The sequence below is a fragment of the Oryza sativa genome, chromosome 3 (genome assembly GCF_034140825.1).
Source record: "Oryza sativa Japonica Group chromosome 3, ASM3414082v1".
NCBI lineage: Eukaryota > Viridiplantae > Streptophyta > Magnoliopsida > Poales > Poaceae > Oryza > Oryza sativa.
In genome coordinates, this window is record NC_089037.1 from 28,330,296 (window position 1) to 28,349,023 (window position 18,728).

The 18,728-nt window shown below is 43.9% G+C and overlaps 2 protein-coding genes and 1 pseudogene across 3 annotated transcripts; all 3 read left to right on the forward strand.

The window, feature by feature from the left end:
* The first annotated feature begins 945 nt into the window (after nucleotides 1–945).
* On the forward strand, nucleotides 946–6,196 carry LOC4333766 (uncharacterized). 2 transcript variants are annotated; one of them, XM_015775839.3, is made up of 4 exons: nucleotides 946–1,703; nucleotides 1,959–2,131; nucleotides 5,380–5,454; nucleotides 5,528–6,196. In XM_015775839.3, the coding sequence occupies exons 1-4, from the start codon at nucleotides 1,016–1,018 to the stop codon at nucleotides 5,990–5,992; spliced, it is 1,401 nt and encodes a 466-aa protein (XP_015631325.1). In that variant the 5' UTR covers nucleotides 946–1,015; the 3' UTR covers nucleotides 5,993–6,196. The 2 variants fall into 2 exon arrangements, with proteins under 2 accessions (XP_015631325.1, XP_066164640.1); XM_066308543.1 differs by having other exon boundaries at nucleotides 5,380–5,451.
* A 3,437-nt stretch (nucleotides 6,197–9,633) lies between these two features.
* LOC4333767 (calcium-dependent protein kinase 9-like) lies at nucleotides 9,634–15,408 on the forward strand. Its single transcript, NM_001418494.1, has 5 exons — nucleotides 9,634–10,975; nucleotides 13,717–14,129; nucleotides 14,217–14,384; nucleotides 14,454–14,684; nucleotides 14,961–15,408. The coding sequence occupies exons 1-5, from the start codon at nucleotides 10,210–10,212 to the stop codon at nucleotides 15,105–15,107; spliced, it is 1,725 nt and encodes a 574-aa protein (NP_001405423.1). The 5' UTR covers nucleotides 9,634–10,209; the 3' UTR covers nucleotides 15,108–15,408.
* A 984-nt stretch (nucleotides 15,409–16,392) lies between these two features.
* LOC107275821 (60 kDa jasmonate-induced protein-like) lies at nucleotides 16,393–17,275 on the forward strand (annotated as a pseudogene).
* Nucleotides 17,276–18,728: the final 1,453 nt, after the last annotated feature.

Below are 18,728 nucleotides of genomic sequence, written 5' to 3' on the forward strand. Positions count from 1 at the left end.
ATCTTCTCTATCTCTACTATATTATAAAAATAAAAAATATTTTTGTCAGTATTTTGGTACGTTATCCGTATTTGAATCGGTTTTTAGATTTGTTCTTTTTGGAAATACAAATCCGTGTTTGAATCGGATTTTAAGTTTGATTGCTTAGGAGTCATATAATAAATCTTTTTTTTTAAAAAAACTCACATGCTAATTTAGGATGAAAGTCGGACTCCTAATTATAGCTCATGATTTTCTTAAAAAAATATCCAAGCGAATTCCAATGGTGAATTTCACCCTACCTATACCGTATAACAATAATATAATTAAAATAATATTTTTCTAGTGTGTATATATATCCAGGAGCATTCCCTCCATAAAAAAACTCAATTTCTAGAGTTTAAATATTGTCCAAAAAAACAACTTCTACAATCCTACAGTCCTACCTACCCTCAGCAGGTAAAACGAGAAGTTTTATTATCACGTTTACTAATATATTTTTTTTCAATAATTAAAGATATTTTAGTCATTCTCACTCTCCACTAATTCCACCTTAGATTGTTAGGAATGGATTTTTTTTGACGGAACGAGTAACAAACTCCTACAGTATGCTCTTGTTTAGATCCAAACTTTTTCTTCAAACATCTAACTTTTCTATCCCATCAAAACTTTTCTACACACAAACTTTCAACTTTTCCATCACATTATTTCAATTTCAATGTGAAGTAAACACACCCAATATTTGAGAGGAAGTACTTCAACACAAAGGAAGAAGGCTCTAGAACAAAGGCCCAGGGTGGGTCCAAAGTCCAAGCGGCACACCACCGGTGAGGAAGTAGCGAGAGGCGGCAATGGCAACACCGCTTGAAGATTCGTGCAAGCCAATCCGCCCAACCAGATGCCCTACCCGGCGGCCTCTCTCTCCTCTCCCCCATAAATCTCTCTCTCCCACGGCCTCCACCCATCGCCTCCCACCCGTCTCGCCGCTCCATCTCCAAGCCCGAATCCCCAAAACCCTAGCCCACCCCCTGCCGCCATGGCCGCCTCCCCCACCGGCTCCTCCTCCTCGGCCCCCGCCGCCGCGGCGGCGGCGGCGGCCGAGGCCACCGACGGGCCGACCCTCAGCGTCGTCTCGAAGCGGCTCCGCGCGCTGCGGAAGAAGCACAACCGGATCCTCCAGATGGAGGAGTCGCTCGCCGGCGGGAGGAAGCTCAACAAGGAGCAGGAGGGGGTGCTCCGATCCAAGCCCGCCGTCGTCGCGCTCATCGACGAGCTCGAGCGGATGCGCGCCCCTCTCGCCGCCGCCCTCGCCGAGGAGCTCTCCTCCCGCCCCGCCCCCTCCTCCTCCGCCGCGCCGCCGCCCCCCGCATCCTCCTCCGCCGCAGGCGCCGCGGATTCGTCCGTCGTCGAGGATCTCCTCGCGCTCATCTACTTCGGCACCCTCTTCGACCTCAAGCCGCAGACCGAGTTCGTCGCCACCATGGTCGCGCGCGCGCAGGAGCGGGACTGCTGCATCACCTACGACTACGTCACGGAGGACGCCGCCGACCTGCTGCACCAGTCCGATCTCGACAAGGTGTCTGCTCTGGCCGCCCTCGCCGCCTCGCGCCCTGCCGCGGCGGTGGGCGTCTCGCACCGCGACGCGCTCCAGTCCTGCGCGCAGCACGCCCGCCTCTGGCTTCGCCGTGCCGATGAGCCAATCCACCCCGAATCCAGCATCACTTGTAAGTATAGGGGTTTTGTTTATAATGTTGTTTGATTTGGGGGATTTGCAATTATGACACTGCAAACATTAACTTTTGCTATAATGACACTGGACCCACATTTCATAGACACAGATGGATCCATTTGTCATCCACGCGGAGTGTCAAAACAGCGAAGCCACCATGTTTGCAGTCCTAATATTGCAATTTTCTCGTTTGATTTTAGCTGCTGATTGGATGATTTATATATATCCGTGATGCTTTATTTGGTTACAGATGCAGCGGTTAGGGCGAAGTTGGACAAGATCATGGCTTCAGACTACTACACAGCGCAACCGGAGATGCCGGAGATGGGGGCTGCGGTCGATTTGTCGGCTGCTGTGCAGGAGAGCATGGTTGTGTCACCAGAGGCGCCGGCTGTGGAAGAGAGCCAGGCTGAGGGACACAAGGTGAAAAAAATATTTGTTCTTTTCTTGCCAATTAACTTTACTTGGCGTGGCCCAATGATTGTTGTCCTGCTAACTTTATCATGCTGTGGATTGATGATGGATTTGATGCAGTACAATATGTTATTATTGCTGCTGCTTGTACTATTATATCTGGTCTGATTTTGTTGTCTAGTGCTATTATTATGATCAACTGTGGATAATTACTTCATTTGGGGGTAGAGATTGTAAGGCAGATCCGAATTGTGTTTATCAAAAGCTTGAAGTTAGATAACTTGCATATGGTTTATTTGATGACAAATGACAGTTAGTGCCTGTGTGTGAGAATTATGCTGGAAAAGGTTCATGTATCCCATTTAACTTGCCACTCTTTGTTTGTACTACACCATGATATTTGTATTATTCTGGGTCTGATGTCACATATATCTGAAGTAAAAAGCATGAGTATTCCACTATATAGGTGCCAATGATTTTGCCGCTGTTGGAAATTGATATGTTTAACAATAGTGTATCTCTAATCGATTATTTTGTAGTAGACAAATATACTACTATGTTTCTCTTGCCTGCTATCATTTTGAAAGCATGATATAAGATGCTGAGGGTTCAAAATTACAACTTCCATGAACTTTTTATGCTTAAGATTTTTTTATACGGTCCTTAAAAGATCTATTTTTTCTGTACATGTTCTTCTTTTTCGACCAGTTAAGCCTCATGGATGGATTTGATCTGCAAAATATTCTCCTTTTCAATTTGTGTAACTTAAGTTTTATATGCTTTGTCTGCAATAATATACTCCTTATATATTGTTATGCTGAAGTATTGCTTCTCTGATGCCTTAATGGCTTAATGCATATATTTTCAAGTTTTAGACGTACTCAGTTTTTATTTTACTGCTTTTTGACTCTGAATATATTATCTATTGTACAGCCATGCATTCTTGACAAGCATTTTTTACCAATTTGCTTGGTGCCTGCAATTTGCATCTTAAACTTTGAGTTGCCTACTTAATCTTTTATAGGTTCATCCAAAAACCCACCGATAACCACTAACAAGTACTGACAATGGTGATTATATTTATTCTAAAATCATTATAAGGTGATGTAATTCAATATGGATATGTTTATAATTGTTTTCATTTGCTCTCAGTCATGTGCAACTAGGTTTACAGTCTACTGATCTAGTTCGCATGAATATCCTGTTCTGATGGATATTATGAACACACCAAATTGCATCTGTGTCTATATGATGTATTCAGATCAATTTAATTTACTACATAGGATTGCTGATTGCTTTCTGTATGACCCAGTTTTCCATGCTGAACATGTGCCCATTATTAGCTAGTGCTGCTTTCCCATTTACATATTGTTCTGTCTAGAGCTCTTGTTTCGTCATATCTGAAGTCACCATCAACAAATAAAGACTAGAACTTATCGCAGACAACAGTCATACCATATTAGATTTATCTTATTGTGATAGTTCTGGAGTTCTGCTATGAATTTTAGGTAGATTTCTTATGAGCACATGTTCAATGTTCATTGCTGAAAAATGCTTAGATAATATTGAACCACTGTGCAAATTTATTATAGCAACTACCATTATGGAGTTCATTTTGTCCAAAGAAAATACTATTAACTCCCTTCCGGCAGTATACAGGCATGCCAACTCCTTTAATGGGTGTCTGTCATACATGTTTTCATTCTTCGAGTTGATAACACCTAAGTGAAGCAATTAGAGAAAAGGTAGTGCATTTATAAAATGGAAAAAAAATGCTTTGCACCTAAAAGTTGTGTGTATCATTGTCATTCCTATTTGTAGGAATAGAACACAAGCTGAAAGTAAGGACTATGGTTCAGGCATAACCCTCCTTTTTTTATTCTAATGAGGTAGGTTGGATAACCTTGTTGCATGTCAAATATCAGATGTACCCTTAATATGCTTATTTCCCCATTCACGCTTGTAGGATGGTTGATAAATTTTGTATGATTGAGCCTTGAAGTGTGATTGAGTTTTAAAGATATTTTATTTTATTATTTGACATTATTCATTTGAGTAAACACCTAATCAGCTCCCTTCTGGCTATATAAGTGCTACTCCCTCCGTTTCATATTATAAGACTTTCTAGCATTGCCCACATTCATATATATGTTAATATCTGTAATCATTTGTCACTCTGTAGTATGTAATATCGAACAACTTATAGAATTCTATTTTGAGCTTTAAAGTGCCAATGTTGTCCATGTTTGTGCATGATAATTTTTTTTGTGAATGAACATGGCAAACTGAAGCTCTGTTCTTTATGGATGATTGAACAGATTATAGACAATCGTCCATAGGGATGGATTAACCAAAAGATTAGCTTAGAACTAGTTATCTAAGCAATGTTGATGTAGAAAGTTTTTCGAGAGATTGTGTTTTGAGAACTGTGGTACTCATAATCCATATTCCATAATGCATGACATAACTTGATTGTGTCTTTTTAAATTAGGAACAGCAATAACAAATGGAGGTCTAGAGAAGGATAAAGATTAGATTATTTTGACGACTACAGACTTTGTACATGCGATTTGTCGATGTTGCTAGTTAATATCAGTTCGTAGGAAGCAACAAAATGAAGGATATATTTTCATCATTGCTAAGACTTTGCTTTATTATTTCTTACATTATTAATGCTTATGCATCGATATCCTTTTAGTATGACCAAAGTCGTGCCTTTAATGGGCACTTAACCCAAAACTGTCTGGCTAGCCATATGTGTGGATATTTTTTTTACTGTGCCTGTGTAATATAGTACTGTTGAAATTGCTGGCATATTGAGCTCATTATATATTATTATTTGTAGTATTTGCTAGAAGAGTCTGATAAAAGTTTGTGATGTTTGCAACATCTTCGGCATTCTAAAGCCAAATCTTTTGGTTTACGTGTGTATAGACTGAGCAATATTTAGATAGAACACACTATATTGTGAGGTTAGAATTGTGTCCATTATCGATTGTGATGGATTTTGTGTGGGCATAATTGCTCCAAATTGTCATTATCTTATTTTGCATCTAGTGCACTGTAGAGGCATTTCTACAAGAGAGATTTTTAGTTTGGATGTGATTTGACTTAGGAAACTTGAAGGTCTATTATCCTGTGGGCAAATGTTGTGATCAATTTGTTTTGTTGGCGTAGTTTGTTTGTTGCCTAGTCAGTTCTTTTGAGGCACGGGTTATATCTTGTTTACTGATATCTTATATTTTGTTTGTTGACAGGATGAGAAGGAGGCTTCGGAGGCTACAGAAATCTACAACGATAATCAGCCTAATGTAGCTGATGCTCAGAATGTGGTATTTACCAATGATTTGTTGATATTTCTATATGCAATATGTTTCCTCATACTGACTAACCACATAACTTCAGGAGGATGAAGCCCCGGTGAATCCTTCTGAAGAGTTCTCAGCAGCAGAGGTGGAGCAGGAGAAGTTTGAAGCAGATGTGGAGGAACAAGAGAGGAATGCAGATCAACAGTTCACTTCTCGACGGCCTTACCAGAACCAGCGCGGTGGTGGTGGTCGTGGTGGTGGCAGGAGGGGTTACCAGAATGGAGGTCGTGGTGGACGTGGGGGGCGAGGAATGGGCGGTGGCGGGTACCAGAATGGTCGTGGTGGTGGCGGCGGCGGTGGCTACCAGAATGGCCGTGGTGGGGGTGAGGGTGGTGGGTACTACTATAATGAGCCTGGTTACTACCAGCAGAGGGGGTACAGCAACAGAGGCAGGGGTGGTCGCTCTGGTGGTGGCAACTCTTATTACAACAATCAAGGTGGAGGTTCGCAGGGAGGTGGCCACGCCCATCCTGGGAGGGTTGAGCTGGGCGCAAACGCTTAGCTTCCTAACTATTTTGCTTGGAGGAGTGAGTGTTACGCGAGGAGAGGACATAATATGTGGGAGCCATTTTGTTATTATAGAACTAACTTAGCCCTTTATTATGTCAACATTTGCCCCCCTCAGAGTTCTTTTGTCACTCCAATGACTTTCATATGGATGGTTGGTTGATAATGCGGAATACTTTGGGGAAGTAGTTTAAGGTCATATTCGTTCTCCTTAATTCCATTTCTTGTGTTTATGTGTGGTGGTTGTTTTACTTCTCTTCTCATTTTCTGCTTATGAGATTTATCATGCATCTACTGTCTACATATCACAACAACATGATACACATAATTGGTGCTGCTCTTTTTTTTTTCTTCATGAGTTGGCTTCATAGATGCTGCTAAATCGTGCCAACTCAACTCCCAAGTTTCCCGTCCGTTACTGTACCATATTTTTTTGTGAGGATTGTTTTATTAGCTGTTGTTCTATGACGACCCTGCAAATGTCACCAGGTGCGACCGTGTGTTGTTTACCTGAGCAATCCGAGCCGAGAGCTGCGGTTATGTGCTCTATGTGCAACATTTTTGTTTATGTTTTTTGTCTTATGTTTGTCTCTTGCATACCTAACCCAGTCTGTTGTTTTAATTTGTTTATGCATGCATTCAGCTCGAGGAAATGTTCTGGTCGGACTTAATCAGACAGCTGACCTATAGTTTCTTGTGTTATGAGAAGACCTAGAGTTTCTGCTGAGCGAATAGACATGGACAATGCCACATCTTAACACTCCACCTAAATTACTTGACCATTTCTTAACCACCATTCCACCTAACATTTCTGTCTACCAAAAAAAATAAACACACATGTAATCCTGTTTATCACGCTGACTTTAGCAAACCGGACAGGTTGATTAGTGTCTGTGTGTGTGTGAGAGAGAGTGTCGAATGGCATGGTAATTAGCCGGGCACTTGCTTTCCGAAGGAGCGAAATCATGGGTACTAATCATGGCCCCGGTGCACGTCGCTTCATGCCTTAATCATGACCCTGCATGTTAGCTATCTCCTCCCAAAACCTTTGACCATTGCCTTTCTTCTAATTAGCACTTGTTTAATTTGCTTAATCCGCTCAAAGCGGAAAGGAATTTGTTGTACTCACCTTTCTAGCTTGCACAGTTCCTCCGTCCTTTCGCGCCGATTCCATCGTTAGCTCTCACTGCCCTGTTTAATAAGTGGTCCTCTCTTACTTGCAGGATGGGCAATTTTTTTTCAATTATACGGCGGAACACACAATATTATACATGCTAAAAGGACATAAGTTGACGGTACATCTCTTATCACACTTAGGGCATCATCTTTTCGTTTATATTTATGTTTATCAGCCAAAAATTAAATTTTCAACCTTAAATTTGAAACTGATTTTAGGGTTTTTTCATCAAAGTTTATTTTTCAATTTTTAGTTTTCGATCGCTAAGAATACATACACATATATATATATATACATATATATATATATACATATATATACATATATATATATATATAAATTTTATTCACAAATTATTTTTCGTTTCCAAAATGTCGTTTCGCTTATTCTACAAATAGGCGAAACAATGTGGCTGTAAACTTCGATTGAAAGTTCCCTTCGTTGTGTGTAATATTTGTGATAATTAGGATTTATAAAATTAGCCCTAATGGATGGGTCATTTTCCTACGATTCGACACCACACAAGTGCTTTTCCGGCATTCCTAAATTCTAAGCTTGATTAAGGTTCATTAATTGCATCAGCTGCCATGCTTGTGGTGGAGATTGCAAGAGAGAAATTTTGGTTTCTCGAGTCACCTCACTCCTACTACTCCTATAGTATGGGTTATGGCGAGATGTTGGGAGTTGGATATGTGTCATGTCATATGAATTGATCACGAACAAAACATTGTGCACACGTACGTCTGGTCACTTGGTCAGAAGACGTGTCCACATTTCAATTGTGTCTTGATCGCAACAAACAAACAAACGGTAGTAGCTAGCTTAGCTATATCTGAGGGATTGGGACGCATTACTAGCGATGCAATTAAGGGGGGTAGCTCACACAACAGCTCATTTTTCATCCATTCATTTTGTAGTGGGTGTGTTGTTGAGAGGTGGGAAGGAAAAATTATATAGGTAAAACAAGTTAATCTATTAGCACATGTTTAATTGAGTATTAGCTATTTTAAATTCTAAAAATAATTAATATGGTTTCTAAAGTAATTTTTTTTTCTCTTTTTTTCAATAAAAAACGTACCATTTAACAGTTCGGAAAGTGTGCGCATGAAAAATGATATATTTTTTCTCGCTTTGTTGTAGGAACAAAACAAATACGGCTTAAGCTCTACGCGCATCCGTCTTCAGGTAGCGCTAGGGATGCCAGTGGAGTAGACAAGCAGTTTTTTTCCCTGATTATTATAATTCTAGTTTATTTTTTCTTCTAAAATTTTTAGGATATAAAATATTTAAATGGGTCTTTGTACGAGCAATAGTATTGCCCACTTGTATATTTTTAAATAACCGAATAAATTCTTAACTTTTTTCGAAGAAACCACAGACACTTGCATGCCTGAAGCCCAGGTCGTTTTGTACCCTTTGTGCTGGAATCCACACGGCATCAGCTAGATCGACCCCAGCTGCGCGGCATGATGAACAACAAACAGATCAGGGAACAACACACAGAAAAGCTAAATTAAGCATGCACAAACCGCAGGCTAATAGATCAGCTGACTAGCTGCATACTCCATCCGTCCTAAAATAAACCAATCTCATATCGGATATGACGGGCCTCATCGTTTGGCATATTCATATGCTTATAAGCCAAAATTTAAATTTTCAACGTTAAATTTGGAGCTGATTTTGGGGTTTTTTCATTGAAGTTTATTTTTCAGCCTTTGCTTTTAGATCGCTAAGAACACATATATAAAAATTTTATTCACAAATTAATTTTTGTTTGCAAATATTCAAAAAATATGCCAAACGTTGAGGCTGGATATGTTGTAGTACAATAAATGTTTATATCTGGTACGATCGTACAAGATCGATTTATTTTGAGACGTAGCGAGTATATACGATACGAGGCCAAATTCTGCATTTGAGCCAAAGGCACCTAGCTATACACGCCTACACCGGGAGACCAACTCAATGGACCGACGCAATGCAAGAGGCAGCAGCAACTCGACACTTCGACAGCAACAGAAAGGTATGGGAGAAAAAGAAGTTGAATAAAAAAGAACAGTTCGAGCTAGAAATGGTTGTAGCTAGTTGGAGATCGAGACAGCAAAGGTATCAGGTAATTTTATAGTAATCCTGCCTCTTGGTAGAGCTGTCCCTCGTACTAGGAAGCTACGCATCCTTTCATCCGCATCAAAACTTCAGATTCGTACAGGGAAATTAAAGTGTTTTCTCAAGGATACCATCTCGTTTATATAAACATGTTAGCTAAATAGTTACATTTTTAAAAGGAAACTTAATAAGATATATTAATATGAGATAAACACCTACAAGCCTTTAAAAGAAAAAGAATATAGCTGTAAATTTACGTTAACTAGTTTCGGTTTAATTTGTTCTTTCGCTGCAACTTGTTCATATACTACTAGTATGCATCATCATGCAGTAGGAGTATGCATGATATATATGGTCCCTTTCTTTCTTCATTTCTCATCTCTACTACTCACTGATCCCATCTCTCGACACGACGTAGCCCTGAAGCAAAGCTCCCTCCCTCACTGGTCGTCACTGCCTCCCTCTTTCTACCCCCTGCTTTGATCGATCGACCATGCATGGCAAAGCATCATGCGTGCACACTGATGCTTCTTACCGATCAAATTAAGTTTTTTTTTTACTCAGATCAGCTCATATCATTCATCAAAAAACTATATTTGATTGATTCCTGTCTCATTTTTTTCTTCTCTCTTTCTCTGTCGATTTGATCTCATTGCAATTGCGTAGTAGACCACTTCAAGACATCGACCTCTTCTTATCCCTCCTCTCTTCCTCCCGCCCGTCTCTCTCCACCATTTGATTCACACTATATATATATATATATTTTGCGGCTTAATTTCCCTTGTTTCTTTATGCTTCTTGTTCATCCAAGCTAAGCTGAGCTGAGCTGAGATGGGCGAGAGATGTAGAAGTAGATAGAATTAAGCTAGCTAGAGAGGTAGATATATAGCTGTGGTGAGGAAGTTTCCAGAAGGTTCTAGAAGATCGCCATGGGCAACACGTGCTGCGTCGCTCCGGCTACCACCGATGAGGTGGGCGCGCCGCCGCGAGATCATCATCACGCGGCCAAGAAGTCGCCGGCGCCGTCGGCGACGACGACGACGGCGACGAGGCAGAGGCATGGCCAAGAACCCAAGCCCAAGCCCAAGCCCAGGGCGAGGGCGAAGCCCAACCCGTACGACTGGGCGCCGCCGCGGGTGCTGCCGGCGAGGGGCGGCGCCGCCGCGTCCGCGGTGCGCGTGCTGGAGGGCGTGGTGCCGCACCACCCGCGGCTGCGCGTCACGGACAAGTACCAGCTCGGCCGCGAGCTGGGGCGCGGCGAGTTCGGGGTGACGCACCTCGCCACGGACCGCGCGACGCGGGAGCGGCTGGCGTGCAAGTCCATCCCGAAGCGCCGCCTCCGCACCGCCGTGGACGTCGCCGACGTGCGGCGCGAGGTGGCCATCATGGCGTCGCTCCCGGACCACCCGGCGCTGGTGCGCCTCCGCGCCGCCTACGAGGACGCCGACGCGGTGCACCTGGTGATGGAGCTCTGCGACGGCGGCGAGCTGTTCGACCGGATCGTGGCGAGGGGCCGGTACACGGAGCGCGCCGCGGCCGCCGCGGCGCGGACGGTGGCGGAGGTGGTGCGCGCGTGCCACGCCCACGGCGTGATGCACCGCGACCTCAAGCCGGAGAACTTCCTCTACGCCGGCAAGGCCGAGGACGCGCAGCTCAAGGCCATCGATTTCGGCCTCTCCGTCTTCTTCCGACCTGGTCAGCTTCTTCCCTTCTTCTTCCTCTGCAATGCATGCACGCTTGAACAAAACTTTTTTTTTTTTGCCTCTCTTCCCCATTTAATTTTTTTAGAACATATTCTCAAAATTTTTTAGTGGTAGTAGATATTCTCAAAAATCCCATTCAAAGAATTTTTTTAGAGATTTTCAGTACCTCAAAAAATCCCATTGCAAGAAATTTTGGAGATTTTCACTATATGAAAAATTGATCTGCAAATAAATTTGGAGCTTTTCACAATAATTTTTCACAATCTCAAAGATTGAAATGTAAATAAATTGGGAGCTTTTTCAAAATATCAAAGATGAAATTGCAAAAAAAAGAGGATATTTTTTCCTTCACAATGTCAAAAGATCTAATTGCATGAAAACAGAGATTTTCCAGAAATGCTCAAACTAGTTTTGCAGTTGTTTTTTTGGGTTGCACGTGGATTCTTTGAGAATTATAATACTATAAGCACAGTTGGGAATAGTTAATTAGTCCCCTGCTACAACTTTTCAAAAGATCCCTTCTGTTATAAAAGGTGAAATTTTATCCCATTTCTTAAACACGTTATCTTTTCACGGGTGCCAAATCATAAAGCACAAAACACCCCCAAATGATCAATGGGTAGGTGGGAGTACATATAAAACCTCAGTAGAGCCTTTTATGTTTTTATATATGAAAAACATATCTTTAAGAGAAATTTTATGGTACTTAAAAGAGGTGCTCTCTCCAATCATTTGTACTTGACGTTGGAAGAACCAATCGTAATTCTGTTAACGTCAAATATAAATGAACCGCGAGGGAGGGAGAATCAAATTTTGCAGAGAGAGATACCGAAAATACGATGCCTCATAAAAAACCGCAAAATCACTCGTATTAAAAAAGAATCATAAACATCAATAAGAACACATTATTTCTAACAAAATGTGAACCCATAGTTGGTCGGCTAACCAACCCAAATTTGACCCCCTCCCTTAGTAAATTTGGTGTGCAGTGAAAATAGAACAGGTCGGCGTTTCGGTGCCCTCTTGCGCCTGAATTTCACTTTCACCGGTGGAAGAAATTAAGAACAGTCTGCATTTGAAATGGCAGCTGATCGTGACGGTGAGCCGAAAAACCGAGCCAATTCTGCCCGAAATTTTCAGAGAAAAAGTCTGTGGATGCTGGGTCATCAGATGATGCTACTCCTCTCTGCAGACACGCATCACGCCGTCCCCTGTGTTTAGCTTACTCGGTCAGTGAGTTCGTCAACCTACCACAAAGCTGAATTTCTTTTTTAATTAACGATAGTAGAAAAGAATATAAAAGTATAACCTGAATATTTTTATTTTGAAAAAAAATGGATTGGAAAACCATGTGTTTATATCTAGACCGAATATACGCAGCCACGAAAAACAGTGATTAAAAAAGAGAACAAAATCACCACCACACGCCGAGTTTTTTTTTTCCATAGTTGCGTCCAGACTGTTAAGAGGTCGTGGTCGGCAGCAGATTGCTGTCAAGATCTTAATTAAGATAAGCAAGATCGGTGTCAAGGATCTTACGATAATAGACGACTCGCTCTTGTTGAGTCCTCAGGGGAGAAAAAAACTGTCACTCTTGTTCTTAATTATTGTTCCTCTTTGATGTTGCATGGCCGAATAGATTGAGCTGGACAGATCATTTCAGAATACAGTCAACTCGTACCGTTATTGCTTGGAATGTAAGAATGGTGGTAAAACATATGAATAGCAAATAAGCAGAGTTTTAATATAAATACATTTGCATAACAAAGGATCCGTATAATAAAAGAAGTACAAGAATTGGATCAGAGAGACGGGGGTTGTTTTAACCTTACTCCAAAATATTAATGCATTGAGCAGTCCAAAGGAATTTCATGAGATTTTTAGATCTCCAATCCTTTCCTCAAATAAATGGAAAGATTTGAATTCTACAAAACTCCTTGACAAGTCCTTTGTTATAAACAGAGGCTCTCCATTTTGCACATTCATGTTCAAGCAAAAAAAAAAGACATTTTGCACATTGACATGATCTTTCAAACATAATATTGACCATCACTTTGCATCATAATATATACAGTGATAAAATTCCAGTGTATTTTGCTTATCCATCTTGAACGTTTAAAATGGATTTTTATTTATACCTTAAGTCTAAATGCATATCTAAAGCATCAAAATATGGGGTTAAGTATACATTTGTGGATAAATTTGTACTAACCACAGTACAATATTTGTGACGAGATAGAGCCTAGTGAGAGTGTGACTCTGAGATGGGCCGGCCTACATGCAATCTGTGCAGATAGGCCCAGTAGATTTCATACGGCCCATGTTTCAAATCCAGCCTTTTCTTCAACCTCACCAAAAAACTAGTTATACATTTGTTGTCAAAGATGTAATTATAGCACAATTGTGTTGTAACTATATTATAATTTAGTATCATGTAACTTGTAAGTAACTTTCAAAAATCAATAGGCGACATGTTATTTCCATGAAATGGAGGTAATGGAACCGAATTCCCTTACATGCGTGTGCAATGTGATTTTTTCTTATCTACCTTGCATGAATTTTAAAGCAAAATCGAACGGTTTAAAAGTATGTGAAAGTTACGTACAAATTACATTATAGTTACATGTGTGATTACACATATTTACATTTGTTAAATTTTTATGAGAAAATTTGCCGATAAATATACAGAAAAAAAAGAGAAAAAAAACTGACTTGGCAAGTGAAAGGAAACAGGGGAGAGGTTCAGGGAGATCGTGGGGAGCCCGTACTACATGGCGCCGGAGGTGCTCCGGCGAGACTACGGCCCGGAGGTGGACATCTGGTCCGCCGGCGTCATCCTCTACATCCTCCTGTGCGGCGTCCCGCCGTTCTGGGCCGAGACGGAGCAGGGCGTGGCGCGCGCCATCCTCCGCGGCGCCGCCGACTTCGACCGGGAGCCATGGCCGCGCATCTCCCGCGCCGCCAAGTCCCTCGTCCGCCAGATGCTCGACGTGGACCCGCGCCGCCGCCCCACGGCGCAGCAGGTGCTCGACCACCCCTGGCTCCACCACGCCGCCCGCGCCCCCAACGTCCCCCTCGGCGACGTCGTCCGCGCCCGCCTCAAGCAGTTCTCCCTCATGAACCGCCTCAAGAAGAAGGCCATGCGGGTACGTGGCGTGCGTGCTCTGCTCTTGATGTCGTCTCCGGCGACGGCGAGCCCGTTTCTGTGTCTGACCGCCCAGCGATGCACGCAGGTGATCGCGGAACACCTGTCGGTAGAGGAGGTGGAGGTGATCAAGGACATGTTCGCGCTCATGGACACCGACAACAACGGCAGGGTCACGCTCCAGGAGCTCAAGGACGGCCTCACCAAGGTCGGCTCCAAGCTCGCCGAGCCCGAGATGGAGCTTCTCATGGAGGCCGTAAGCTTCTTTACCCTTCTTCAAGATAGCAATGGCGGCAATGGCGAGTTCTTGATTTTGCATTGGCAGGCGGATGTGGATGGCAATGGGTACCTGGACTACGGCGAGTTCGTGGCGGTGACCATCCACCTGCAGCGCCTCTCCAACGACAACCACCTCCGCACGGCCTTCCTCTTCTTCGACAAGGACGGCAGCGGCTACATCGACCGCGCCGAGCTCGCCGACGCCCTCGCCGACGACTCCGGCCACGCCGACGACGCCGTGCTCGACCACATCCTTAGAGAAGTCGACACCGACAAGGTAAACACACACGCTTCCCTTCCACTACTCCATTTGCAACAAAAATGTTCTTCAATTCAGCTCTATCTCTTTTGAAGCCTAGCCAGATAGTTTGAACTCCACTCAGAATTAGAGTGAAATTAGTTGAAGCGCTCTTACAAAATGAACTGGAGAAATGTAACTGGGTTTAGCCTCCTCCACAACTCCACTTCAAACTCGGCTCTCGGAGTTAAATTTAGGCGTTAGAGCTCTCCCAAATAAACTCTGAAACTGATCAATCTCTGAATTTGCATGCAGGATGGGCGGATCAGCTACGAGGAGTTCGTGGCGATGATGAAATCCGGGACGGATTGGAGGAAGGCGTCGCGGCAATACTCGAGGGAGCGGTTCAAGACGCTCAGCAACAGCCTCATCAAGGACGGCTCGATCACCATGGCGCGCTAGCTAGCTCGACGAATTCAGTCGATTCAGGCTTGAGAATTCATTGAGAATATGAGGTCGATGCAATGCTCGAATTTTTTTTTTTTGATGCATACTTCATTCGAATTTGAATTTGGGTTTTCCATTTCGTCCAATTTTTCTTTTGTACAATCTACTGTAGATCGATCGGTCGTCTATCTGAACCTTCTTTGTGTAGGATGTGTTAGTGAACGCTGGGATTGTTTCAGCATTCGTTGTACGTGTTTGAAATTGCGTCGGGTGTAATTATGTGGTAACGGTGGTAATCAAGCAAATTTACAGCAAATTCATTGTGATGATCTGTACTAATATGCATATGAAACATCAGGTTATTCACACAAAATCTCTTGTCAGCTTTTCTCGTCGGCGGTAGGGAGGACACGCTCTTTTTTCATGGCGCCGCCGAAATAATCTCCTCGTTGGACAGTTTCACTATAATATCACGCTGCACATAGCTTTTTTTTTTTAACGACCACACACAAGACAGTGCGAAGTTTCATATTCATCGTAGGCGGATATAGAGGGTGGTCCGGGGAAAAACGGCGATGGACCCGTATATATTAAGAAAAATGAAAATAGCGATTTTTGAAAAGGAAAAAAAGCGATCTAATCCTCTTCCTCCCGTCGTTCCCGAGTCCCGACTCGCGGCGCCCACAGGCCCACACGCGATCACGCGACGCGAGTCCTCCTCGCCCTTCGCCGCGATCTCATCTGATCACTCCACGTCAGACGTGACGCGACGCGATCAGCAGCCAGACAACCAATCACAGGGCAGGGCCACGGCGCCAGCGGCCAGCCCACGCCGGCACGCGCGACCCAGCGGCCAGCGCCCGCGCCCGGCGCCCCCACGGCCACGCCGCCACGCGCGAGTCCCGCACTCTGCCGCCTTGGCCGCTGCTGTGCTGCGTCTGGCTGGCACTACATTGGTGCTGACCTGCTGTGCGTGTGCCGCCGCGAGGAGCCGTCGTCGAGCTGATCAGCCGCCCGCGCCAACAAGGCAACAATTTTAGGTTTTCTATGTGTATACGTTTTTCAATTTTTAGTTTTAAAATCTTATTAAACTCTTATGCATTGTGATATATCATGGTAATTTTTTTACAATTTGGTCTATTCTATTATCTATACTTGCATTGTATATATTAGTATCGTTAGATTTACTGTGTTTAGAAAAAAAAATTAGGTCGGACCACCCATATCCTAAATGCTAGATCCACCACTAATATTCTTGCATTGCACGTAGCTTTGTTTTTGCTCGGCGTCCTGGTTCACCATGGCGGCGAGCTTCCATGCCGCTCTCCTCCTCCTCTTCTTCCTCCTCTCGGCCGTGGCCGGGCGAGACCACCACCTGGTGGTGGAGAAGTACGGTGTCAGCATGAAAGGCGCCGACGGCGACGTGGTGCACCGTGCACCTGGCCGTGCACAAACACGACTACTCCTTCGCTGGCTTCGCCAACCGAAGCGGCCATTGGCACGTCTTCCCCGGTAATGAGGACGTCCTCCCCGACAACGCCAGGCGTCTCCCGTTCCGCAACACCTACCGCGACCTTATTGGCGGCCTCGAGAACATCCCCGGCCTGCCGCTCAGGAGGGCGGCCTCGCTGCGCGCCATCGGGGCACTGTCCTCCTACGACGCCGGTGCCACCGGCGAGGAGGCGATGAGGCGTGGCGTGGCAACACTGTCGATGGTGCTGACCCAAGCCCTGCGGCTAAGGCCAGTCGGGGAGACCGTGTCGAGCAGGTGGGAGAGCGGTGAGGCGCGCGTGGCGGCGGAGCACCTGCCGTACATCGAGCACTGGTACACCATGTCGTTCGAGGTCCTCTGGTGGAGGCGCACCGGGAGGTGGGACAGCCCGTTCACTGAGCTGCTGAGGAGGCGTGCCGGCGAGGCGCTCGCCGTGGTCCGTGTGATCGCGAACAAGAGCTTCGTGCAGCTGCTGCGGGCTCACAGCCACGGCGCCTGATGCTAAATTACTCGGGCATCGCTAGCTGGCGCGTGAGCGTCGGCGGTGCTCGTTTTTTCGAGCTAAGTAGTTATACTAATCTATTAGTATATTAGATAATAACAGTTTAGGATAATGATGGTAGTAGATAAGATTTTATTTTTTCTGTGAGATTTTTTTAACTAACAAATTAAAAAGAAATCTACATGTGAAGTTACAGTTTCAAAATTTTAAACCTAGATTTGAAAACTTTCAACTCGAAATTTAAATTTTTTAAGTCAAATTTGAAAACTTTCAACCTAGATTTGAAAACTTTTAACTCGGATTTAAAAACTTTCAACTCGGTTTTAAAAACTTTCAACTCGAGATTTGAAAACTTTCAACTCAAGATTGAAAACTTTCAACTCGGGATTAAAAACTTTCAACTCAAAATTTGAAAACTTTCAATTCGAGATTTGAGAATTTTTAAATTAAGATTTAAAAATTTTCAAGTTAAGAATTAAAAACTTTAAAAAAAATTAAAAACACTTGCTGCTGGAAGATTAAAAAGTAATCAGGAAAAAACGCAAAAAAAAAAAGGAAAGCGAAAAAAAATCACGGAAAAAAAGAAAGCGAAAAAAAAGGAAAACGGCGGTGGTTACCGAAGAAAAAATTGCGCGCGCGTGCCGCGTGGGCCGGGAGTGCACGCTACCGGCGCGCGCGAGAATTAGGATTCTCGAAATTACTCTGGTTGCTGCTTTGCTTTGCTTTATTGATCGTGGTGCGTGGCTGCGTTGCTGCATACCTGCTGTTTCTCTGAATAAACGTATCTCTAGTGTAGTAGTGTATCCGGTGCGGAGCTAGAATGAAATTGAGGAGTGTGTTACTTGTTTAATTTACTTTATCATGGATCTTGTTTAAACTGGTACGGATGTTTAAGTTTGTATTGAGTGGATGTACAAAATATACTAGCTATAGGTTAAAAAAAACCTGGTCACTCGGCACCCCTTCGTATGCTCAAGTTCCGCCCTGACTGTACTAGTAGTAGTGTCTCAGCGTTCGGTTACTGACTTCGTGTGTGTTTCGTGTTTCCATTCCGAACAGACGATATCTTAATTTTACTGTGTTCGAGTCCCTGTTGTTTTTGAGATCACGCCATGTTCCCATTCAAGACATGGCCGACAGAGACGAGGATACAAAATAGACTTATTTTCAGCCATATAAGAGAGGAAAAAGTACACCGAAGGTCCCTCAACTTGTCATCGAGTTACAAAATCGTCCTTGAACCACAAAACCAGATACAACGTATCTCTCAACTTACAAAACCAGTGCAAACTAGATCTCCTGGTGGTTTTTAACTCTGATTTTATCCGATGTGGCAGCTGACTCAGTGCGGGACACACGTGGATCCCACATGTCAACCTCTTATTCCCCTTACCTCATCTCGCGAACGAGCCACCGGAGCAGCTAAAACTTCCCCGCCGATGCAAGCGCCACGGCGAGCACGTTGTACTGCCGGGTGGTCCGCCGCGCGCGCAGCGACAGGAGGAGGCGGAACACATCGAGTCGTCGACCACCTGGTCCACGAATCCCGCGGAGGCGAGGTGCTCGATGACGACAGTGTAGGTGCAGGCATTCAGGAGCGCGCCTTCGCCGGACCATGGCGCGGAAGGCCTCCACGGCGACG

What these genes read in the sequence shown, in the direction of transcription:
- LOC4333767 (NM_001418494.1), top strand. Translation starts at nt 10,210, where the DNA reads ATGGGCAACACGTGCTGCGTCGCTCCGGCTACCACCGATGAGGTGGGC. An exon ending in CTCCGTCTTCTTCCGACCTG is followed by an intron (nt 10,976 to 13,716) that starts GTCAGCTTCTTC and finishes GAAAGGAAACAG; the next exon opens with GGGAGAGGTTCAGGGAGATC. An exon ending in GAGAAGTCGACACCGACAAG is followed by an intron (nt 14,685 to 14,960) that starts GTAAACACACAC and finishes ATTTGCATGCAG; the next exon opens with GATGGGCGGATCAGCTACGA.
- LOC4333766 (XM_015775839.3), top strand. Translation starts at nt 1,016, where the DNA reads ATGGCCGCCTCCCCCACCGGCTCCTCCTCCTCGGCCCCCGCCGCCGCG. An exon ending in CCCCGAATCCAGCATCACTT is followed by an intron (nt 1,704 to 1,958) that starts GTAAGTATAGGG and finishes ATTTGGTTACAG; the next exon opens with ATGCAGCGGTTAGGGCGAAG. An exon ending in TAGCTGATGCTCAGAATGTG is followed by an intron (nt 5,455 to 5,527) that starts GTATTTACCAAT and finishes ACATAACTTCAG; the next exon opens with GAGGATGAAGCCCCGGTGAA.